At 41.9% G+C, this 24,692-nt stretch overlaps 2 protein-coding genes across 3 annotated transcripts in view; one reads left to right on the top strand and one right to left on the bottom strand.

The window, feature by feature from the left end:
- The window catches only part of COL14A1 (collagen type XIV alpha 1 chain), a 97,346-nt gene extending 77,082 nt beyond the window's left edge, over nucleotides 1–20,264 (top strand). Inside the window, exons 36-48 of one of the 2 annotated variants that reach the window (XM_009905775.2) lie at nucleotides 2,004–2,057; nucleotides 2,459–2,554; nucleotides 3,925–3,978; nucleotides 5,094–5,147; nucleotides 10,012–10,065; nucleotides 10,969–11,040; nucleotides 13,489–13,524; nucleotides 13,948–14,014; nucleotides 14,522–14,710; nucleotides 17,136–17,213; nucleotides 18,140–18,295; nucleotides 19,634–19,726; nucleotides 19,820–20,264. In XM_009905775.2, coding sequence (XP_009904077.2) covers nucleotides 2,004–2,057; nucleotides 2,459–2,554; nucleotides 3,925–3,978; nucleotides 5,094–5,147; nucleotides 10,012–10,065; nucleotides 10,969–11,040; nucleotides 13,489–13,524; nucleotides 13,948–14,014; nucleotides 14,522–14,710; nucleotides 17,136–17,213; nucleotides 18,140–18,295; nucleotides 19,634–19,726; nucleotides 19,820–19,959 — 1,143 coding nt within the window. In that variant the 3' untranslated portion in view covers nucleotides 19,960–20,264. Of the gene's footprint in view, nucleotides 1–2,003; nucleotides 2,058–2,458; nucleotides 2,555–3,924; nucleotides 3,979–5,093; nucleotides 5,148–10,011; nucleotides 10,066–10,968; nucleotides 11,041–13,488; nucleotides 13,525–13,947; nucleotides 14,015–14,521; nucleotides 14,711–17,135; nucleotides 17,214–18,139; nucleotides 18,296–19,633 lie in introns of both variants that reach the window. The other variant, XM_054167146.1, reaches the window with a different exon arrangement.
- Nucleotides 20,265–21,358: 1,094 nt separating this feature from the next.
- Nucleotides 21,359–24,692, bottom strand: part of MRPL13 (mitochondrial ribosomal protein L13) — a 30,622-nt gene continuing 27,288 nt past the window's right edge. Inside the window, exon 7 of the mRNA XM_054167248.1 lies at nucleotides 21,359–22,404. Coding sequence (XP_054023223.1) covers nucleotides 22,380–22,404 — 25 coding nt within the window. The 3' untranslated portion in view covers nucleotides 21,359–22,379. The remainder of the gene's footprint in view (nucleotides 22,405–24,692) is intronic.

Raw genomic sequence — 24,692 nt, 5'->3', positions numbered from 1 at the left:
AGGTTTTAACTAGTAAAAAGGAGTAAGGAGGTGACTTGGTATCAGTTGTTCCCCCAGAACTGTTTCTGGGGAAAGGCACTGGCTATTAAGAAGTAATTTAAAGTAAGAGAAAAAGGCATTACAGGAATTCCTGAAGAAGAATAAGCCAAAGAAATGAAAAGCCTTAAATCATCACATAAGCTTAGTAGTGCTGAGGAATAACAACCAAAACAAGTTTATTCAAAACATGGGGGAGGCTCTTGTGATGGCTTCAACTTAAATCAATGCTTTTCTGCAACTTGTGGTTTTACCAAGCAAAGGTTGCTGCTTCTAAGCATGGAGAAGTGTAGCAAACTCAGTGTGAATCTGAAAACATGTGACTGAGTAGCTCATTTTCAGGGTATTTTTGAATGTGCATCATGACTCAGCAAAAATGCTTTTGAGAACAAAATGGGAGAAACTTATTTTTGTTTATGTTAAAAAGTTGCAGTTATTTTGCTAAGCATTTGCATAGGATTTTTTAATCTCAGAGTGAGGTAGGAGAAAAGCAGAGGCAGGAGAAAGGGCAGAGGGAAGCTACTGGGCTGGAATGCAGAAATGTGAGGACTTGGAATCTTGGAACTGGCAACTGGAACATGGTTCTGTGGGGAGCGTGGGATGAGATTTTAGGGTCAGAGCTGACTGTTATGGAATGGGTCTCTGGCCATAATGTTTTTGGATGAAAGAGAGAAGGCTGAAGGAGCTGGGAAAGGAATAGAAAACTACTCTGTGATTGCACATGTGAAGACCCTATCATGATACCTGCATTGAAGAGCAACAGTACTCTGGTATTTCCAGATGTTTCTGTTATTAGCATTCCTACTTCTAGATCTGCATACCACAAATGCATTTAGTCTGATAAGCATATTTTCTATTTTTATGTCTTTATTGTAGCTGCTCCTATTTTTATGTGTACTTATTTTAGCCTCTAAATACCACTATTTAGTTATGGGGTCTAGTTGTGTAAGATCCTTTTTGAACACAAAGAAAGACAGAATTCCCTAAAAAAGCCATATCCCAAGAGATTATGGAGCAAAACTACAAGTGGGTAGATACATATTGGATGTTAGGAAGCTCTTCACCATGAGGGTGGCGAGACACTGGAACAGGTTGCCCAGGGAGGTGGTAGAAGCATGCTGGAAGTTTTTCAGGCCAGGCTGGATGTGGCTCTTGAGCAACCTGATCTAGTGCGAGGTGTCCCTGCCCGTGGCAAGGGGATTGGAACTGGATTATTTTTGAGTTCCCTTCCAACCTTGGCAATTCTGTGATACTGTGATTAACCAATATGCCTGGTGGAGTAAGAGGGAAACTGATCTGAAGAAAGGGGAAAATTATAACAGTAATGCTGTCTTAGAGGACAAAGCACATCCAGCATATGTATATGCAAAGCATGTTCATGGCAGCCATTTAGATATATGCAACTCCAGTGTCTCAGATGATACTAATAAAAAGGCAACAGTTGGTTAATAAATGATTAACAGATGTAGGCACTGCTTGAAGCAAGAAAGAAAGACAAAAAAAGAAGAGAGAAAAATGGGCAAAAGAATTTTACCTAAGAGTAGCTTTAATACAAACATAAGTCTAGTAGATCTTGGAGTTGTCCTGACTGAAAAGTATTCCCAGGTCATTGGAAATTCGGTCTTTAACAATGTGGTAATCTTGAGGAGAACAGACAGATGTGCAGAAGTTTTCAGCAACTGGACCACTTGTCTGCATTTCCATCCCTGTAGCAGCTTTCCAGCCTTATTTTGATGCTTGCGTGGTGTGCATTCTTGGCTCTAGAAAGGAGTCACATCTGTGTTTAAATCTGTCCCTGTGTATGGCCACACTTCAGTATGTTCTCAGTTTAATTACTCCAGGATACTGACTGTTTCCTGAACACTGATTTAGAAACAAGGGGGGGAAAAAATATGTTTTGGGCTCCTCTGGATTTTGTTACCATCAGGGTTTTGGTTTTCAGCAAGTCCTCTACTTGTGCTTCGCAGGGTGGTCCAGGTGTCAGAGGTGCCAAGGGACATCGTGGTGATCCAGGTCCAAAGGTACTTTGCACAGCACTTCAGCTGACACGCACAGGTTCTTGTTTCGTATCTGCTGCATGTAAACCTTGAAATGAATTCCAGATTTGCTCTGACGTGCCGAGCACAAAGCCCAGTGAAATGCCATTGGCATTTGGTGTGTCTCCTTTTGTAACAATTGCTTATCCTGTTTGTTCCTTGACAAAAGATATAACATTTGGAATGCTCTTATTGCAGCATAAATCTGGTGGTGTTCTTGTTGTATTTATAAAGGAACCAGGCAGTTTTAAATTGAACCTTAACTGCTCAATCCAATATTAACCCATATTTCAGATGTTTTTGAGTCTATTGGTATTTCATTTTTCAAACAGAAGTTGCCTCCATCCATATGATAAGAGTTTAACTTACGTCCTATGCTACTTTAGGGACCAGATGGACCACGAGGTGAAATTGGTGTTCCCGGACCACAAGGACCTCCAGGACCACAAGGACCCAGTGGACTTTCTATTCAAGGGCTTCCAGTGAGACAAAAAAAATCAATAGGGTTCTTTCCTATGATGTTTTGTACAGCATGTGTCTGAGTCTAGACCAAAGTACCTTTTGGTGTCCTGATCAGAATCTGAATATTTGAAGTGAAGTCACAGATTAGGGTTTTGCCTTTATAGGACATGGGTTCAGTGACAACATTCCTGTATTTGGATCTGAACTTTTAGTTAGCTGGAGAGACGTTATTACAAGCTGAATATGACCCAGGTATTGGCATCCAAGCCTAAACACAAGTGAAAAAAGTATCAGTAGGGGTTGTTAAGTTGGCCCCCAACTAAAATGTTAATATTTTATCTTTTTTTTGGTGTGGTATTGCTCACAGCAGATCAGTTCTGACTTGAAAGGTATACCCAAGCGAAGCCACCAGATTTGCTGCCAAAATTAAGCAACAATGTTCACTACACCTACAATCTGTCATCAGGGGTGATGATTAGGCCTGGAGTTTGCACTGCTGTTGTGAAATAAGTCTCAGAATTTCATCAGAGTCACATCAGTAGGATAACGAACAAGCAGTGCTAATCTTGTTTTGTGACCATTTCTAGTAGATGGGTACACACATGCCTTGAAAGGTACTAAATACCTATCTTTTTTTGGCTAGACTTTTCTTACTGTTGTTCAAAATTTACTACAGTGTAATGCACTTTGCTCTTTTTGCCCAGTCCATGTGATGCTGCTGCACAATGTGAAGAAGTGATTTACCAAACCTCTCATCAGAGAATAATACAGAATACATTATTTATATGAATAGCTACTTCACAGAGATGTTGTTTCTGCATGCAGTTTAATCAGAATTAGTTTCTTACCTGGAAGGTACATTTTTGCCATGCATGCATACTGTAGAAACACATCTAGTTTCCATAGGAGTCCATTGGTTTCATCATACTCCTGAGAGCTGAAGAGAAAGAGATTCCTGTGAGGAGAAAAGAAAATAGCTAAGCTTTTGTAACATGGTTTTGTCAGGTTGCTTCTGATATCATTCATAGATTCCTAGAGAGCTTTGGATTAGATGGGACCTTAAAGACCATGTAGTTCAAAACTCCCTGCCATTGGCAAGGACACCTTGCCACTTGATCAGGTTGCTGAAGGCCTCATCCAGCCTGGCCCTGAACACCTCCAGGAAGGGGGCATTTTGAAAAGAATTTTATTTTCTGTGTTTCCTCTATTTGTAAATTCTTCATTTACAGTTTTGCAAATGGACTCTGTAGGTTTGCCTTCAGCAGTGAAAATAACCTGGTTTCTTAGTTGGTTTTTTTAATAATCTCTTTCTAAAGAAGCTGAAAGGAACTATTAAAACTAAGAATGTAACCATGTATTTAGTTTGCTATGCATGATTCTTCATTTGCAGGGCCCTCCAGGTGAAAAGGGAGAGAAGGGAGATCTTGGTTTTCCTGGCTTGCAGGTATTCCCTAAATTACTTTTTAACTCTCCACTTACTAAGTTTGAATGTTGAACTGACATCATTGTAAATTTAAGGCACACACCCAAAACTGCTGAGTGTTGTTGGCATGAGTTTCAACACAGATTTAGAATCAGGAATCCAGGCTATGCTGGTGTGCAGAGACCAAATCATTCAGGGCCTGAAGAAACCATTTATTTTTTTTTGACCTTGTCTAACACTGAAATTGGGTCTCTGTGGACACAAAAACTGTCCCCTCTTTGATTACTGCTTACACAGTGAACAATTACCATTTGCTTATTTTCACTTTGAACCTACTACATTCCTCCTGGAATTATCCAGGAGGAGAGGCCACCTTCCACAACATCACCTTTGTAAAAAGCTGCGGCATTCAGTGATGCTTTCTCAGTTTGGTGTCCTCTATTTAGCCTGGAGATGGCATACCAATTCATTGCTGCTTTTCAGGATTATTTGCTGTTACCTTTTTTGGTGTTTGTCTTCTGCTGTTGATACCTCTCCAGTATTTATTGGTTGTTACCAAGTTACCTCACAGATGCATTTTTTTAGCCTTCTGGACCACTGCAGTAGTGGTCCTAGACTACTTTTCTGCAGCCTTCATGAGCTAGAGAATGACATTTCATCTGAACAGTAGGGGACTACTGGATGTGACATAATCCTGCTCAGGCAGATATTTCTGCTTTGAGATGTTGCTGCCCTGACTTCCAGCGAGATGTCCATTTTGTCAATTAGAGAGAGAAATAGCAGTTGTCATTTCAGGTTAAGGCACTGATGCCATGCAGCGGAGTCATACTGACATGACACTAGAATGGTGTGGGAAATCAAGCTCTGTTCAGATTAGTGGCACAGGAAGCCTGACTTGACAAAATTGATGGTGTTCTTAAGAGAGGATTGTAGTGAGTGGGTTTTTAATGGCATTAATGCATTTTAATGATGTGTGTTGAACCATAGGAACACCTTCTGTACTGTATCTTGTCTACACTGCCATCCACTTTTGACCTCTTTAAGTTCCATTTATCCCAAACCATGTCATACAGTTGCACTGGAAAGTTATTCAGTAGGATTTTGTTAATTGATCTCATTGTTTGCCCTCCCTTTAGGGTGTTCCAGGAGCATCAGGTTCCCCAGGAAGAGATGGAGCTCAAGGTCAAAGGGTATGGTAAAATACAGATGCTTTGTACTTGTTTTAAGAGTCTCCATTCTGTAATGGATGTTTCCCAGTGTGGCTGATTTATCATAGGTTTTGTCACTTGCATGCCAGCATGTCTGGAGACCCATACCTCTGTGTTACTCAGCAGAGAAGTCAGAGATAGTGGAGTATCCTTCCATCTGGTAGATCAGGGTTGAGAAACACAGCCATGTGTACTGTGTTTGTGTCTAATGTGGTTGGTGGGAGTAGATGTCACTTCTGGTCCAGTGCTGCCAATTAGTTTATTTGCTTACATGTTTAAAATTAGGTGGTGCTTAAGTGGTACATAATTAACATGCAACAATCTGAATTTGCTTCCTAGCTAATTTATGAATAATAGAGCCAGATCCAAGGGAACTTAATCTCAAATATAGAACAGTACCTGTCAAAACTGGTGACATAAGAAAAAGGTGAAGAATAAGCACCAGGTGAAGAATAAGCACCAGAACAAGAGGACACAGTCTCAAACTGCACCAGGGGAGATTTAGGCTGGATGTTAGGAGGAAGTTCTTTATGGAAAGAGTGATTTGCCATTGGAATGGGCTGCCCAGGGAGGTGGTGGAGTCACCATCACTGGAGGTGTTTAGGAAGAGACTGGATGGGGTGCTTGGTGCCATGGTTTAGTTGATTGGATAATGTTGGATGATAGGTTGGAGTCAGCGATCTCAAAGGTCTTTTCTAACCTGGTTAGTTCCATTCTATTCCATTCTATTCCATTCTATTCTATTCTATTCTATTCTATTAATATAAAAATTTAGTCAACCATATTCTGCTTCTGGTAGAACAAATGCAGATACTTAAGAGTCTGTCTAGGGATCAGTTAAAAAATGTCATATTCATAATGTGCAGTTAAATCTCAACTCCACCTCTTGTCTTTATGTACAGAACTAATTCCAGCAAAATGACTGCAATGCATAGGTGTTTGGTTTTCTCTTTTTTCTAGAATCAAGGAAAGAAAGGAATTTTATTAAGATTAAAGATTTACACAACATTATAATCAGATTTATGGCCTCCTAATTTTCAAGTGAGTTGTGGTGAAATATGAAGGCGAATGTATTGATTTTCTTTATAAAACTGTGGTGCCTTCTGTATGGAAGCTCATTTTTTTCATGTTATTAATGTCTTCTTTTTGTCTGTATTGGATTTTTTCACCCCTAAATTGCCCAAGCTTGGTGTCACCTGCCAGTGTCCAGGTTAGTAAAGACCTGGAGTCTGAGTGACATTAGGCGTTCAAGAGGGGATTGGACGTGGCACTTGGCGCCATGGTTTAGTAGTCAGGAGGTGTTGGGTGACAGGTTGGACTTGATGATCCTTGAGGTCTTTTCTAACCTTACTGATTCTATGATTTGAAGTTTTGCCACTCTGCTGTCTTCTCTTGGCCCTATGACCAAGGGCTGGTTTTGGGCTAGTTTTCCCACATGTGGAAGTCAGTTACAGAGAGATGATATTTCTGAGAAAATACAGCAGGATGAATAGTGGAGGGAAAGCTTTTGGTACAGCCTGGAAAGGTTATGCAGGGTTTATTCTATAGAAGACCCCAGTGTTGTCTATAATAAGGTAGGGAAATTACATAAATTGCCAGTTTTTATAGATATGGTGGCAGTGCTGTGCTCATGTTGTTTTCTGCTGTTAATCAAAGGAGCTGGATAAATAGCCTAGACTTCATATAATTAGGTCTGTTGGCCTGTTACTGTCTCTGTGTGACCCTTGTACAATATTGTCCAGCAGTAATGATTTCTGTGGCAACAAATAATTACATTATTTAAACTAATTTTATGGTGTTGTAACTCACTTGATTCCTGTGAAGTTATGACAACATAAAATTGCTTTTAATAGGTGAAGATTCAAACCAGTGATTTCACTGCAGTCTCCTTGAGGGCCAAGTGCTTGAGAAAGGCAACATTAAACAAAATGGCAATTTATTTCCCAGGAATTTTCCAGTTCCTCCTTGCTGTTGCTGCAGTTATGCCCTTTAGAATTGTTCCACTTCCTAATGAAGAATAGCAAATATATGATGGACTAAAAATCAGAAGTTCAGAAAGAACAGAAAGAACATTTTTAGACTAATTGTTGAATTAAAACAAAGATTAAAAAAAGAAGAAGAGAGGAAAAAAGACAAAAGATCTTTCCTCACCTGGTTTAAAAAAATCAAATAAGGAATCAATGCAAAAGAGAAGGAAAAAGAACCATATAAGTGAAGTGATTCCAACTACTGGCAATTGGAAGGAAAAAAAAATCTCCATTCCAGCATTTCTTCAGTCTGGTATCATGTTACCCCTAATTCAGCAAAGCTCTCAGAGATCTCCCAATAAATATCAGCCCTGAGTTTACCTCCCATTAAAATCAGTGTGATTTAGCCACCTGATTAAGTACTTTACAGCACCAGTACCACTATAATTAAACTAATTAACTGAACAATAAATTTGAAAGAGGAAAGACTGCTAAACCTAGAGCAGCACAGAAAATCTCAGTTCTAGTAGTATAACAACTTCAAACCCTTTGGCATCTTGTCTAACAGGAGAAAGCCCAAGAAAGGCCTATCATGGAAGCCTTGCAAGCTTTGACTCAGTAGCTTCAGTTAAGGTTTTGTCAGCACCTATTTCTACTTGAGAAACCACCCTAAGCAAATTCCAGGCTACCAAAAGCTGAACAGTCTATGGTGAGGTCAGCATCTGTACTGACTTCAGCAGCCACGAGGGTTTTACAGGATTTAGATGCTGCCTACCTATCTGTGATGCTGTTTGCATTCTGGGAAATAAAATCCCTTCTGTCATAACTACACTGCTTCTCCGTAACTGTTTATAGTGCCACTCGCCATACATGTCCTGATTTAAATGAACCTTCTAAAGTAATATCCCTTTTCATTGTAAAATACCCTAAATCTGAGGTCACACATCAAAATCTGTCCATCCTGCTCTTGGACATCAGCTCCATGGAGGCGATTCAGTGGCTCTCTACAGTGTCGTCCCCATCCTGGATGTGACTGCTGCTGTGCTGTGCAATTCCCCCCAGTCATTCTGGAGGAGGTTAAGGAAAGAGGAGACTTCAATAATCAGGAGAGTGACTAGCATCTTTAAGGCTGCAGTGCTCACAATACAGCCTGGTGATTTCTCACAGTGCTCTATTTTCTTCTACATTACACAGAGCAAAAGTAATGTGAGAAAGAGCCAGAAGAAATACATTCTCAGACTGCCTGCCAATTTCTTGGTACCTACTAATCTCCTCTGCTCATGGCTCATGAATTCAGAATGAGTATCAGATCCATTCTCGCCATCAGATGGTCTGAGTAACATCATCTTCAAACATGGTTGGCAACACAAACAAGTGTTTGGTTTTGTTTGGTTTTTTTACCTGCCTGAGAGAATAGTTGTTACCATACTCTTTCATGGTCCAAACTTCTTTGACTTTGTCTATAAATAGCAATTTTCACATCTAACAAATTCTCTCTTTCCTCTAGAAACAACAGTTTTGAAGACTGACTCAGCATGCTTTCCTTTGCAAATTTATTTCATTGAGCTAGGCTTGCAGTCTTTGTGAGTGTCTCAAAACCACTGGGATAGGGACACTACTAGCATCAGTATCTCAATACCAGTTAGCTGTTACATTTGCTTTAGTTTTTACTGTGATAGGGGACCTGCTTTGGTCCTTGAAGCTTCAGGAGACATCTGGTTACTCTGTGAAATATGAAAGTAATTCCTTATCAAGACTGAGGGTGCACAGGTGACATGAACTGAGTATGTGGTTTATTTTGTCATGGAGACACTCTTCTGCTGGAAGTTTACAAAATCCTTTCTGGGTACCTGGCGGATAATTCCAGTCTTTTAATACCATGCAAGTTTGAATCATATTTTCCAACTTAGGTAAAGCATAAAGCTCATGTTCTATTCATTACTAAAGCTATGGCAGAAACAAAGTCTCAGAAAAATGTAGACCATTAAGAAGATGTGGAATTTAAATTCCACCCCCCCTGCATCTTTCTGAGATAGGCTTAGAATGGTGTTTACTGTATGGGTCAGAATAAACACTTTCAAACTCTCTGTTTCCTTCTATTCTCACTTCCATGTCCTGGTCTTGAACCACAGATAAGATCATCTCTCTCCTTTTTAAGCTGTGTAGTAATTAAAGACTTGGCACCAGGCTCTTCAGAAACCTATGCTTTATAGCATGTGGATACAAAATGTGCACCATGGTTAATTTGTAGGGATACTTTATTAATAGTGTATTTTCTACATCTGGGCAGTCTTTTTTCCTATGATTTGCTTGCTTTCCAGTTTCCAAGTTATCTTTATATTTTGGCTCTCATTCCTGGAAGCTCTGAAGCACGTTCATAATGTAAACCACATGAACATTCCTGCTGCTTCCTGAATCAAGACCTTGGTGATAGCTAGTACACATGTACAGTACAGCTGAGCAGAGAGAAAGAGAGAGACTCTCAAATGCCACCTTTCACCTCTTAATCAGTGGGACTCTGAATAGTTGCAGCTAGTGAGGACAGATGTAGAAGAGTGATGCAACTTGCGGCAGAGAAGTCTGACAGCAAATTCTCTCATTGACCTCACTACAGCAGCATTGCAAGTGAAATTCACTCAGGTGAAAATTGCCAGCACAAAGAGATTTGCATTGCTGCTCCTTACTTCAAAAGTATTGTGAGTCTGTTTTATTTTAACATCAGATAAACTGATGTTTACCTGTAACTCAACTGTAGCTCCTTTTCAGAATGAAACCCTCCCCAGGGTTAACAGTGGAATTTTCTTCAAAGCAGCATCTTCCAACAGATTCACAAAGTACATATAAAAAGCTGATCAAATGGCATATATTCTCTTCAATAGGGCCTTCCTGGCAAAGATGGTCCCACAGGCCCACAAGGACCTCCTGGCCCAATGGTAAGTATTGCTCATGGAATTCAATACTGTAAAAATCAGCAGGAGCTGGGGGGTTTGTAGATCACTGTTATCTAGGCTTCATTGGATAGACCAAGGCCAAAGGTTCTCCTTGGAAGATCAAATTCTCATGATGCACAGGGCTGGCAAAGAGCTGCTTGTCCAGTGTAATTTTTTTCCACTCTTACTTAGCTCAAGAAAAGATGTCTCCCATGGGAAGGGGGAAACAGTTGTTCCGTCAATAGATTGATAGCTTGTTCTCAGTCAAGTAACTGCACTGTATAAAGGGAATTGGTGCTCTTAACTTTTTACATTACTTTATTTTTTGTAAGTAATTTCAACTGGGATTGTTAGCTGAAGTGAGCTGCCAAGTCTTATTTGGGCTGGAGGCTCTCAGAGAGTAATCAAGAAAGACAGCAGATGCTACGTTCAGCCTTCAAAACAAGACATATGTTGCCTCCAGATTTGGTCTCATCCTTCTCCGCTAGGGCAGTTAGGTAAAGGTAGTGCCTTCGTGGTAGATCTAAGAAGTTAGGTGAACCTGCTGATGGTGTTGAGTGTTCTCCAAGCAATCCTGCTCTTTTCACAAAGAATGTTCTGAGTCATCTCCCCTGAACACGGTAGTAGCATCACGGGTTTTAGCCTTTAGTTCAGCAGTCCAGGCCTGTGCCCCAAAGCAAGCAGCACAAGTTCATTTTTCTCAAGTGCTTTTCTCAGAGCTCCACTTTCAGGGCTGCTTCTTCCTGCAGAGTGTACTTCTTAGTCCTCTCTCCCAGCATCTTTGGTCTTTGACTGGCAGAACTGGTGGTGTGCTGTCTGCTTGTGCACTTCTCCATCACACCATCATTTCTCTGCAGGACTCATAGATGTCAACTTCAATCACTACTGTTTTCTTTTTCCATGTAGGGCATACCTGGTGCTCCAGGTGTTCCAGGTGTTACTGGAAGTCAAGGACCACAAGGTGATGTTGGAGCTCCTGTGAGTAAAATTCCTCTAATATTGCTCTATTTGCTATTGTGCATTAGTTGGTTTCTGATCCTGACTGTGCTGTTTTACAGAACTCCTTGGTATTTATGGCTTATGATCTGGTTGCAGTTAGTGGCTAAGCAAAACATCATATTGGTCTTTGTTCATTCTTCATAATTCAATTTATTGTTGAACTTAGTGTTTGGAATATAGGGATCAGACTCTCAAAACACAAGGTTAAACCACAGAACTTAAAAACATGACAGTATGTGAATTTTTTTTGTCTGTGTGTAGTTACTTTCTCCTATTTTTTTTCCTCCTTTGCATTTCAAGCAGCTGTTGGGATATTAAAGTGTGCCCTTTGTTAACCTGAGTGTTCTCCAAATGTCATTCTGATTTTCAAACTCTGAAAATATTGTGTGAATAAAAAGCTGCCCTTTGTGGCCACTCTGAGTTTACATCAGGAAAACTGACTAATAATCAGGGCTTCTTCTAAGATGTTACTATAAATCTGACCATTGGTTTCACTGAGTGGAAACTTACACCCCCTATACCTAAAATTAGAATTAGAAGCTAATAACTCTCCCCCCTCCCCAGCTTAACTAGAAGAAAGGAATACAACTATAAAATGAGTGATACAAATTATGTAAAAGAGAAGATTTACAGGAGACCTCTTTTTCTCTGCAACATTTCAGATACTGTTGTGGATTGACATTTTAGCATTGGATCACCTGGTTGATTATAAAGTCTGCTCATTTCCCCCCCCCCCCCCCCATATATTGAAGTGAATGTTCTATGTAAAGGCATCAGAATAGAGTAGAATGTATTTCTGACTCAACTTGTAGAAGATAATATTTGCTTTATGTTATTGGTTAGGCCGCACCTCGAGTACTGTGTCCAGTTCTGGGCCCCTCAGTTTAGGAAGGATGTTGACTTGCTGGAACGAGTCCAGAGAAGGGCAACAAAGTTGGTGAGGGGTTTGGAACACAAGCCCTACGAGGAGAGGCTGAGGGAGCTGGGGTTGCTTAGCCTGGAGAAGAGGAGACTCAGGGGTGACCTTATTGCTCTCTACAACTACCTGAAGGGAGGTTGTAGACAGACGGATGTTGGTCTCTTCTCCCAGGCGGCCAGTACCAGGACAAGAGGACGCAGTCTCAGGCTGCGCCAGGGGAGGTTCAGGCTGGATGTTAGAAAAAAGTTCTATACAGAAAGAGTGATTGCACATTGGAATGGGCTGCCTGGGGAGGTGGTGGAGTCGCCATCATTGGAGGTTTTCAGGAGAAGACTTGATGGGGTGCTTGGTGCCGTGGGTTAGTTGTTTAGGTGGTGTTGGATTGGTTGATGGGTTGGACGCGGTGATCTTGAAGGTCTCTTCCAACCTGGTTTATTCTATGTATTCTATGTATTTGTTTTTATTTTATCTTGTTTTGTTTCAAAGTCCAGTTTGCTGTGGAGATTTAGTCCAGTGCAAGCATTTTCATTTGGTTAAGCTGAAATGAAATGACCAGTAATATATAAGCAAAGAGGATAAACCTAATGCCCAGTTCTGCATTCTCTAATCATGAAATAATTTGATGAGCTATGGAACTTATTACTATCAATGTACAACATGTTGACTGTTCAGTTCCTTTCCAAACACGTGTTCCAGATACTCAGCTGCATTTCCTAAAGATGTTCCTGTGAGTCATGTAAGACCACTGCTGTGCAGGTTTAGATTCAAGTAGCTCTAAAGAAACAGCTAGGTGGGTGTGAAGTTATTGAGCTTCAGTAACTATCTTTCCTAAAAAGGCAGAGTAATGGAAAAGAGGCCCAGAAATAATCTTGCAGTCTTTGTAGGAGTTTTTTTTAACCCCAGGATAGAATAAGCTGTGCTTTAACTGTGCCATCAGCAAGCTGGTGACCTCTTCGTGCAGATCTCTGATGGCTTTAGGCGTTCCTGAGATATGTCTAGCCTACCCCAAAAACCTCCACTGGTGGAGCTGTACCTGCCCTAGACAGGTTGTTCCAATCCATAATGATCCTTTCCATCATTCCAGTATCTTTAATGTCATACTTAATCTTCTGTGCAGTTTAATCCCCCATAGTGAATGCAGGGTCTTGGTGCAGCAGAAGCTATAAATTTCAGATTGATATTTCGTCTCATCAGCCTTCTCTCCCTTATACTCAGTGATAATTACACCCATTTCAGCCCTGTGGAATGCATCCTCTGGTGGTCTGCCCTTGCTGCCATTTTAAACAGGAGCATTCAGTGTGTGACAGCTCCCTGAGAAAGTCTTTGTTGCCATATAATTGCTGAAGATGGATTTGTTACTGTCCCGGAGCCGCCTGTAACCTTGTGACTTGCTTAGTTTCTCTTCTCCTTTCTCCTGCTGTGATGCTGCGAGGAAGATAATGTGTAGGTGTCAAAAATTGTAAGCAAGAGCAAAATGAACATTAATTTTGTGTTGAATCTTTTCATAGGGTCCTCCTGGAGCTAAGGGTGAAAGGGGTGAGCGGGTAAGTCATGTTAGCCACCTTGCCTTTCCAGTCTGGCTTTGTGCCTCATGAACAGTTTTTTCTGACAGCGTATGTTTCTCTGTGTTTACAGACACAGTAGTGTTCTCTATGCAATCAAGCAAACTTTCATTTTCTTCCAGACACTGTCTTATATGTAGCTAAATTATTGTTTTTGAAGGTGAGAACTATGTTTCATTAAACATGTCCCCAAATCTCTCATTAGGATTATTTTGTCAAACCTCTGTTTGCGCTCTATAAGCAGTAATGGGAACCAGGCAAATCCCCAAACTTCTTTGGCTGTTTTTTCTCATCTATGAGGACATATCTCTAGGGCATAAAAACTGTCTTTTATTGCTCTAAGTGTTTTCAAGTCAGAAATGATGTAAAAAGTTGTGTTGTGACACTGCTGCTGTTGTTGTCCAGGGTGATCTCCAGTCCCAAGCAATGGTGCGTGCTGTTGCTCGTCAAGTGTGTGAACAGCTCATCCAGGGTAAGTACATGGATGGTTCATATGCTTCTATCTCTGAATGGATCTTTTCCTCCCACAGTTACTTACAAATCTGATGCAAAGCATCCAAGGAGATCTGTTTGTTTTAGGCTAGACAGCCAGGATTTATGTTCCAACCGGAATTATGTTAAATTGGATTTATGTCCAACGAGAGCTGATTAGCATCAGCCATCTAAAAATAAGCCTGAAGTTTCTCCAAACTATTGCAGTATGCAGAAGCCTCTTTAGTAACAAATGAAAGATTTTATAGACACAAAATACAAAAAAGCCCCAGCCCACACCGAAGTGAGGAAATAGAACTCCACACAATACTTCTTCCCTTTTCTGTGTACTCACTAAAGCACCATTTCTCCACCAACAAGCACACAACTTTGTATTATCAAAGCGTGACAGACAGCCTTGAGGACTTGCCAGTGCTCTGTTCAAACTCAGCTCAACCTGGTGCTTCTCCACTGCAACTTGAAAATGGTAACCTTTTTTCCCTGACAGGTCACATGGCAAGATATAACTCAATCCTGAACCAGATTCCAAGCCAGTCTGTCTCCACACGAACAGTTGCAGGACCTCCTGGTGAGCCAGGTCGGCCAGGGCCTCCAGGGCCACAGGGCGAGCAGGGATCACCAGGCATGCAAGGGTTTCCAGGAAGCCCTGGGCAACCAGGGAGACCAGGAGAAAGAGGTAGGCTTTGTACTGCACATATACAAAAAATATACTTCCCTTTCCTGATTCATTTTGATTGCCTTTGTCTTCTGTCTAAATGTGGGCTGAACCCAGGCCATTACTTATTTTGGATGGGAGGAATACCTGGAGGGGGAGAGACAATTTGATGGCATTGCTGAACTGCGTCCAGAGTATGCTTGCTTCATTGTTTATCTTCTCTTTCACTTGAGTAAATGTCACTGGAAGACTTTAAAAGAAACCTGAAGCAGACTTGTATCTTGGGCTTTATCTACTTTAGGAACTTGATATGCATGTGATTGCAAAGCAGGCAAGCCCTGTGCAAGAGCTTCAAAACTTGTTCCAGAATGCAGATTTTATTCTTAGACTGAGTACATTTGTTTCATATTTATCATTTGTTACTGCAGTTTATGCTGTGAACATTATGTGCACCTGTGTGTTCTTGTGTGTGCAATGAATAATGGAGTGCATGGAAGGCTGTGATTGGAAAACGTTGTGGCTGTTGGTTTTGAAGTTACCAATTTGTGTTTCTGTATGGTAGGAAGAGCAATGGTCTTTGTGCTAAGTATCTGTGTAGGTTCTGGATGGTTATCATGGCCCAGTCTTCATTTTATCAAAGCAATCCACACTCACAGACTTTGCCTTTTGCAAATGGCAAGCATCTCCTCACAGGACGTGTGGTAAGAGACATTTAGATGAGTTTACCTTGTTAAAAGGACATGGCAGCAGAGGAGTCTCCCCATGTGTTTGAAGCACACCATGGCTAAGCAAATTTTAGGTGTCTGGAAACTACATTTGGGATGCAGGATAAGAGATTTGTCTGAGAAATTTTTCTTCCAAATGGGGGAATTCAGTTGCTGATCACAGATGATGTGGGGTTTTGACAGGTTTCCCCCAGGGGTATAGATGTAAGTTAGAGCACGTCTGCTGCCTAGCCTGCTTCTTACATACACTACGCAATGCAGGCACTCATCAAAGGGTCTGGAGAGGAGACCCCTGCAATCCTATTGATCAGAGCATTCTGAAACCCTGCCGTTTCTGTGTGGTCAGGCTACATGATCTATTGCCCTGGAAGCCTCCTGTTCTGTAGAAGACCCAGAACTCCTCAGCAGACACCAAATCCCTGTAATTCAGCAAACTCTTTGTTTTGCAAACTTGATGGGAGTAAGTCTTTGTCACTGATGGGGGTTAATTACGGTTTTTACACAGTTTATTTGCTCCCACCAGAAATTAGCTTCAGAAGGAAGAAAGAAAATCTTCTATGACTCCTTGAAGTGTCCTCCAGGTGTTCTTCCCCAAGAGGGTAACAGCTACCTGAGCAGAAGGGAAGGAAGGGTGCCAGTTAGCTGAAATTGTAGGCACTGCCCCATCAATGGCTGTGGCTGTTTTCTTTCTACTTTCTTTTTATGAAGGTGCTCTCCATCAGCTGTAACTCTGTACGTGTGGAAGCTATGAAGCAGTGAGTGCACTTAACCAGTGCTGGGAGGTCTGGAAAACAGGGGGAAAGTCCCCCAAACCAGCCTGGATTGGGTGTCTTTGAACCATCCAAATCAAACACAGACTTTATGAGAGTTTCCAAGTCACCAGTGGAAACTCAGGGTCTGGAATTCATAGTTTTGACACCTACTTTAGTTTGACGCTGCTTATTGTGATGGCTTTGCATAGAAAGTGTTTTTATAGGATGCCATAGTGGTAAGTGCAGGAGGAGATGGAAAGCTGGAAGAGGGTAGTGCCTTCTGTGGATTGCTAAAGCTGTGATCTCCATGGATCAGACTTAACAACAGAAATTTAGCACCACGAGCAAGTGCAGGAACACTACTCAATGGCTGTGCATGTTGGAACATTGGAGTTTTGTGACTGGGAAACTCTCAGATTTGGCTTCGTTTGAGGAGACAAGATTTTGACTGCTCAAACTCCCTTGTGCTGCAGTAACTCATGATTATCTCCATTGGTGTAGAACCATCTTATGCTGAACCACTCTTTGGTAGGTGCATATCTGAAGGAAAATTTGCTGTAGCATTGAAAATTGGCTTTCTGTGCCACACAGTAATTTAGACAGCTTTGTGAGACTCTGAGGATTCTTCTTACTTACGACAGTTGTACCTTGGTACTTGGTATAGTGCAGAGACAGCTTTCCAGCAGGAAGTGCAGCCTGGAAACTAGCCAGAGCCTCTGCATACCACCCCAATGAAACCACCATGGCAGCAGAAATGTTTAAGACCCCAGGAATGCCAAATTCCCCTTAAGAGGCTGTCAGGCAAAGGAGGGGGAAAAGAACCAAAGAATTATTTATTTTTACCTCCTTTCTTCTCTGGCATCTGTTTTTAGGTGAATAACAACATGTGGAACTGTAATCCTGGTTAAACAATAAACACTGCACACAGTTGGGGTAAAAATGTGACTCTGATGAGTGCCATTTCCTTAGGTTTACCAGGTGAGAAGGGAGAAAAAGGCAATCCAGGTGTTGGAGCCCAAGGACCCCGAGGCCCACCAGGATCTACAGGTAAAGTTGTTACATTTGAGGCATCTGGATTAGACCACTCTGAGCAGTGTACAAAGCACTCAAGACCTGCATGGCTCTGTCCTCTGCTTCTAAGCTTGGAGCAGCAGAAGAGTCAGCAGCTCAGGCATCTTACATACCACGTTACATCTGTACTGTGTGATAGGACACTGTCACGTACTGCGTGAAGATGTCATCAGTCACTCAAGTACTTCCCTTCTCCCTATGATAGACTGCTTCTCCAAACCCTTTTCTTTAATGTTTTAAGTACTTCTTTTTCTGAAATGGGGTATGGAAGGGCAAAAAAATTGAATCTGGATTAATTGCATTTGTTTTATCTTTGACTCAAGGGCATAGCTGTGAATTGCCAGATAAATGCATATTAATTAAGCACGTTCATCACAGGGATTTATATTTATCTCCTGAAAGAAAGCAGAGAGAGGGTGATAGGCAGGGTCTGCTGAAACAGGTGTCAGATTGCAGTGGCTGCATTAGGATATTCTGGATGCTAGAGCACCGTTATCAAGGCACAGTGTTACCCAGAAGCTGTACTGAAAGGCAGCGGGGGAATCAAAAGCTGTGCAAGCATCCATGGCTGTCCCCTGTGAGATGCCTGATGAAACATTTGCTTTAGTATAGATTTCTGGCTAAAAGCTCTCCTGGCAAAGATGAAGCAGTGGCTGGAGGGGAGGCTAATCAGGAGCAGGGCTCCTCTCTCACTGCTGCTTCATCTTCTTCACCAGAAGGCTGCAGCCTTTCCTTCAGCTTGCTTCCTTCAGCTCCTTCAGAGTTGGGATATTTCTCAAGCTATCTCCTGAAGTGTTTGTTGTACCCTCACTGCCCTGTTTCCTAGGCCTGGAAAGGTTGCCTCAAGTCCTTGCTTATATGAAAGATGCTACTCAGATATTTCATCCTCACTTTCTACACAGGACCTCCTGGAGAAAGTCGCACTGGCAGTCCGGGACCACCAGGACCTCCAGGCCCACGAGGTCCTGCTGGTCACACAGGACCCCCAGGCTCCCAGGGACCTTCTGGCCCACCAGGGTACTGCGATCCATCCTCCTGCGCTGGTTATGGCATGGGAGGTGAGTAACTGGGAGTTGGGGCAGCTGCCATTTGCACAGGTGGAATTTTCTAACAGCCAAAGTGAGATGGAGGCTACTGTGAACCTTGTGCTGAAGTGTGGCACCTCCCTAAAACCATGTGTCCAGTGCTGCTCTGCTTTATGGAACTGCAGCATGAAGAGAAGGTGGCCAGTGTGTAGTGACCAAAGGAAGTCCAGGATCTGATCCCACCCTGTAAAACTGGTCCTGTGTAGCGGGGTATTGTCCTATGCATGTTGTGTAGTGTTACGAGCCTGCTCCATCCCAGCAGTCTGTGTTGAGCCCCCCTCCAGCGTTCATTGACAGCAGAGCTGTTACAAACGTGTCGCTCAACTTCCCTGTCTTTGTGCCCTGAATGGCATGAGAGCATGACCCTTACTAAACCCCTAGGAGTGTAACCTGATGCAGGGATGCACGTGGCCATCATTAACCAGTGAAGCAATCTGGAGGATTTTTTTCTTTCTACATCTTCTGTGTACCCTCCTTTCCCATCTTGTTATAGCATGGGGAGGCTGTGGGAGGAAGTTAACACAATCACCACAAATGACATTGCCCTACCTAAAATGGAACTGCCTTAGTAAAGCACTAGTTACTGCAGCTGGGACACACAAGGTGTATTTGTTTGATGTTTATGGTTTAATCTGCCCCTGAGCTGTTTGTATGTTTTACTCACCTGAATGTTTTTGTTGTCGTCTCTTCCTGTCCTTTTCTCCTCTCCTCACCTCCCCTCCCCGTTGTTCATTTCCTGTTTGAAGGCCCCATCCCTTACAATGGCTACCAATCCAGAAGGTGAAAGGCTCATTCTGGTTCAGGTCTCATTTGGCTGAAGGTCAGAGATGGATGCTGAACTGCTCTGTGCTTTCCATCAACGATATTGACTACCACTAATGAACTCACTAAGCTGCTGTACATGCACTTGGCTTCCTTGCACTGCTAAAAAGCACTGCCTGGCCCATTCTGGCCTGTGAATTGTGTACTCTAGACCCTAGTTGGAATAAGCTAAAGCAGGCAGGCTGTGCAGTGTGCACAGTGTTACAACTGGAGGCTTGACAAATTCTGGTGGTGGTTTCCAACTAACTTGGCTGTCTGTTGGTGGATTTCCAATTGCTCCAGCTTATTAATTTTGTTCAATGTTTTCACTGTTCCTCTATGTGAATAAAAGATGTGTATTTAAGGATGATATATATATATGTACACTCTCACACTTTATATATAAATATATCTATATATAAAATGTCCATTTCCTAATGAGTGCTTTAATTTTCTACTCCTCTTTTCCCGTGTTAACCGTATGAATACTCTTGGTGGTGGTGGGTTAAGGTGGATACGGTGAGCCAACCGATCAAGACATCCCAGTAGTGCAGTTGCCACATAACTCCTACCAAATCTATGACCCCGAGGACCTTTATGATGGTGAGCAACAGCCGTACGCAGTTCACGGCTCCTACCCCCTATCATCCCCATACTCCCAGTCCTCCTATCCCTCACCTCATCTTGCTCAACCAGAATTTACTCCTGTTCAAGAAGAGATGGAAGGCGCTGAGCTGCGATCCCCGGGAATCAGTCGCTTCACAAGGAGGATAGCCAAAAGGAGCGCCGAGACTCCGGCACACGAAAGGGCGGATGGAAAAAATCCTTCTCGGTGAACTGTTTCAAGATGGGAAACATCTTATGTGCACCTGTGTTTGGCCTTTCATCCAGGTGCTCTTATATTAAAGGAGGAGGTAAAAAAAGTGTACATGACCACTCGACACAACAAATAATGGTAATTATCATGCATGCCAGAAACTTAGTATTTTAGTGGTTTGGTGCTAGATGATGATGAAAGGTCACCTGTAGCTCTTTCTCTGGAGTACTGTTCCATACACTATTCAAACTCTCTCTCAAAAACCACATCCAGCCCCTTGGTGTACCTAGAACCATTCAGCAAAGGTTCTGGTTTGTTAGCCATGTTTTTTGCAGGTGCTTGTTCTGTTCATTCTGGATGAACTGCTTTACTAGCATGGGACCATGACTACCTTGACCAGAGAACAACGAGTGATCAGGTTTCCCTGAATCCAGCTCTTACATTTGCAAAGAACTCTTATGTTAATGGAATACTTTTTTTAACTCCACATTATAAAAATACAGAAGAATGTTCTGTGGGAGCACACTGGTAATTTATTGTGAATCTCTTTCATTTCTGTTTTGTATGCAAATAAAAGTGGCAGCTTTTATACGTTCATTCCAGACTCACTTGATTTTTAACTGGAAGCAATTGCATAGAGCTCTGGGGGCCAGAATGTGAAGAGAAGAAAATCTCTTTTCCTTTTTGTCAACACTTCTGGCAACAAGTCTGGTTGTAAAGGGTATAGGCACTTAGTATAAACAGTATTCAACCTTGTTTTTAGAATTATACATCAACAAATTGAGAGAATGAATGAGAGACGAGGCAGTGATACCCCTATAGGCCTGAGATTTTGCATATTGACATGCACAACATCAAAAGGCTGTCAGGTAGAGGTGGGAAGGCAACTCTGATCAACTGATGAAAGAGGAAAACTCAACCCAGTTGCCTGAGGAAAACAAAGAACTTGATGATGTTGAAAGAAACCAGGTAAATTCTGAAGTGGCTCAGTAAAGAGCTTTAAACAGCACAATGGAGACTAAGCATCAAAGCAGGACTTGAAGCAGAAGGTCACAAATGTTTTTACAGTTAAGCTGAATTCATAGATTTGGACCACTTTTAATCCAGCCCCATAAAGACATGGAGAGAGAGTGGCATGTGGATCCCAGGCCTGTGTTCCTGCTTGCCTTTAACCGGGTTCAGTCTGCCAGTTGTTGTGTGTCAGCTCACCAGAAAGCACAAGCAGGTACCTTTGCTGTATAATCTCCTATAGGGTGGCCTAGAATTCACAAAGAGCTTTTAAAAATGCTTCTGCTATAGTTAACTATATGTGGGGTTACTGACTTGAAATGAAGGCTGTAGGCTCTCTGGCCTTTCCTGGGGTAAGCTCATCCGAAGGCCAAAAGCCTGACACCAAACCATTTCATGTAATGAAATATGGTTATAAGTAATCCAATGTTCTTGTCAGATAACATACCAGCATCTTCTACTAGACAGAAAACAGCAAGTTTTCTGATTGATTTGCACAACAGCTTTGAGGGTTATCTGTGCAGAAAAGCAGTAATGATCTTCAGGGAAGTAACCTGCAGAAGCAAAGTAATTTCAAACACTTCTTTTGCCTTATTCAATGCCTCTGTACAGTTTCCTCACTTTGTTTTTCCTTTGTGTAATCTGATATCCTTGCAATAGAGTAGGAAATTGTCCTTACCTCAACTGCCATTTTGGCTTTTCCAAGCTCCTTTCCTCCTTGTCCACGGGGAGGGGAGGGCAGGGAGTTGGGGGGGAAACTGGACTGCTGGGGCTCAGCTGCTAGCTGAGGTAAAAGCAGGACAATAGGCTATACACACTCCATGCTCCAGAAAAGGCTTTCAGAAGAACCACACAACCTATTACAGAAGTAACAAAGAGCTCATGCCACTGTTGTGGTTTGTTTGGGTTTTTTTTCACATCCTTCCAAGACAGAATGAGTTCTGCAAGAACAGTTCCCTTTTTCTGAACTAAGATTGCCATTCTCTCATCCATCAAGCTGTGTAAGGATGGAGCACCTGTTTCGCCAGGAGACCAAACCAGATCATTTGCTGGCAGCGTGGATTCATGGGAGCTCTGTGGCTGTAGTTGTCCACTGCTCTTACTTCACAGAATCCCAACTTTTGCAACTTTTATAGTCAGACACTTCATTTCAGTGAGCAATGCACTGTTTTCAGGAGATGCAAATACTCATTAAAAACTTATTGATTCTTTAATAGTATTAAACCCCAAAGTAATGAACAGGTACCAAACCATACAGAGTGCAGGTGCCATTGACAATATCTGTTGTGAGCTGTTTCAAATACAGTAAGGTTTATAAATTTCCCATAGTTTGCTACCACCTGTCAAAACCATTTTGAAGAGAAGGGCTGACACAGATGCTGCCAGGTTAGATGAATTTCTGTCCTGATGCCACTTCTTCTTTTATTGTCATTACTTCCTTCGAAAATCTTTAGGTCTGGAAAACAAAAAAACCACCAAAAAGGCACTTTCATAAATATCTGAGAACTACAGTGGCTTGGCTTTAAGGATGCAGTAACAGCTTTAGCTATTCTTATTTCCTTATTCTGATGCTTGAAGGTTTTGTGTAGAAGAATATTTTCTGATCATATACAATACAGAAAAAAAATAAATAAATCAAAGATGTTTACTAAGACCTCCAGTAATTTACAGGCATTAGGACTTCTTGGTCAATGTGTTTCTCATGAGCCACTCCTACTTTCCTAAGTAAAACACAAAGCATCTTTAAACTACATGCAGTCTCAGAATGATTTAAATGCTAGGGCTAATTTGCCTCCACTTTAAAACAAAAGAGTAATCCATGCATGAAATGGCAAGTTTTAAGCTAGCATCACAGCCCACCACATCACTACTGGAGTATTTGAAACTGATGGTTCAAAGAAAAAAACCCTTTAATCTTAAAAGGTTCTGCAAGCCCTTCTGCTTGGATGACAAACACGGAAGATGTTCAGACAACAGGCTGCTGGGATCCTCTGCAATTTCCTATTCAAGCACACCTCACTCACTCCTGCCTGCCACACAGCCACCAGCTGTAAAACCACATTGTCTATGAAGCGACAAGGTTCATACTAGATCATGGCTTTCAGAAGAATGCTAGCTTTGAAAGTTAGATGCAAGGCCACCTCCCAAACAGGTCATAGAGAGAAGTCAGGGTTCTGCCAGAGTTGCAGTGCAGGCTGATGATCTCTGTGGTGCCTGGGCTGCTCTTTTCACAGCACACTGCACCCACACGCAGACACATCACCTGTGACAGTACAACCTGATACACATACACATACTTTGACTCTTCTGATTGCTCATCTCATACAAATCAAAAGGGGTAACATGAACCATGTCTCACTAGAATGGTACAAGGGATGTAAAAACAAAGGTTTTGTAAACATGTAACTGGATAAAGGGTCAGTGGGTTGGCTGTGAAGCTGAAGGAAAACCTGAGATACAGGAAAAGCTGCACAACAGCAAGGCCAGTTGAACTGACATGGTAAACGCCATTACTCATTTTGTCCATCAATGCAAACTAAAAACACGTAGCAATGGAAGCAGGGAGCTGACTTTGGAGACAGAAAGCTGAGATGGATGCAGAGATGCCATATAGAAAAACAAATATGTGATCATGAAAACCTTATGTTGTGGATCTGGCATTTTTCAACCAGTAGCACTGCAAAGTAACTTGTTCATGAAATTCTGGTGTGAGCCTCTAGGTTCTCACGTGAAAACAACTCCAGAATTCAGTTTGAGCTATTTCAAGGGTAGCATATAAAACTTGATGGTTATATGAATTACAAAGATAAGCAGTACTGAATCACAAAGCTTTTTAATTTAAAGAGCATATTCTGCACTAACATCTGGACTTGCATCTTTTTGGCATGAAAGAACTGCTGCCAGCACCAGGTCCGTGGTTTACAGACTTGTTTAATGCCTGACTTGAACATTTCTCCACATTTCATAGCAACTATGCTGTGGGAAGTCAAGCCACATTTCCTAGAATCAGGGATTTCAGTATTCAGACATTCCACCTTTTGTAACTCAGGTCTCATCCCCAGGATGCATCACACCAGAATACATCTTTTTTGTGTCATGCTGTTTGTGGTGTATTAAAAGAGCAGGATTCTGAAAACTCCTCAGCAGTGACTTAGAAATCACTGCATCCATGTGAGACAGCTAGAGCAGTGCTGAAAGCCTTTCAAGGTGCAGCACAGTAAAGACATCATGGTCTTTACTGTGCTGCACCTTGAGTTTTTAACTCTTTTTTCTTCCCAGGCCAACTCATCCTCTTGCATATTGCTCAAAGGATTTTGCAGTGTTCTTTCAATGGCACATTTAAAATTTCCATCCAGAGTTACCCTAGAGTGCTGCAGAGTCAGGAGGGGCTCTCTGTGTGTGTGTCTCACAGTACTTTGTTCTGGGGTGAAAATCCTTCCCCCCACCCTGGCTTGTAATCTGCATTTCAACCTTAATGCTCATTGTCTTCGAGGGTTAAATGCACTAAACATTGGACTCCTAGTTTGTGGCCATACAAAATTAATGAAGCTTAAAGGCAGGATTTTCTACGCCAAAACAGCCGTGTGAACAAAGACAAGTTTTTAAAGCCTTTTCTGTTGCCACAGTAGGCTTTTATGCCCACCAGTACTTGGCTTTTGGGGGCCACAATCTCTGCTTTTAAAGACATCTTGGCACTGGGAAAGCGAAGCCTTGAAATACAGTGCCTTTGGCCAAAGTGCTGTA

This window comes from Dryobates pubescens, chromosome 14 (assembly GCF_014839835.1).
Source record: "Dryobates pubescens isolate bDryPub1 chromosome 14, bDryPub1.pri, whole genome shotgun sequence".
Lineage (NCBI taxonomy): Eukaryota > Metazoa > Chordata > Aves > Piciformes > Picidae > Dryobates > Dryobates pubescens.
The sequence above is the reverse complement of the archived record's forward strand: the minus strand, read 5'-3'. Positions and strand labels throughout refer to the sequence as shown.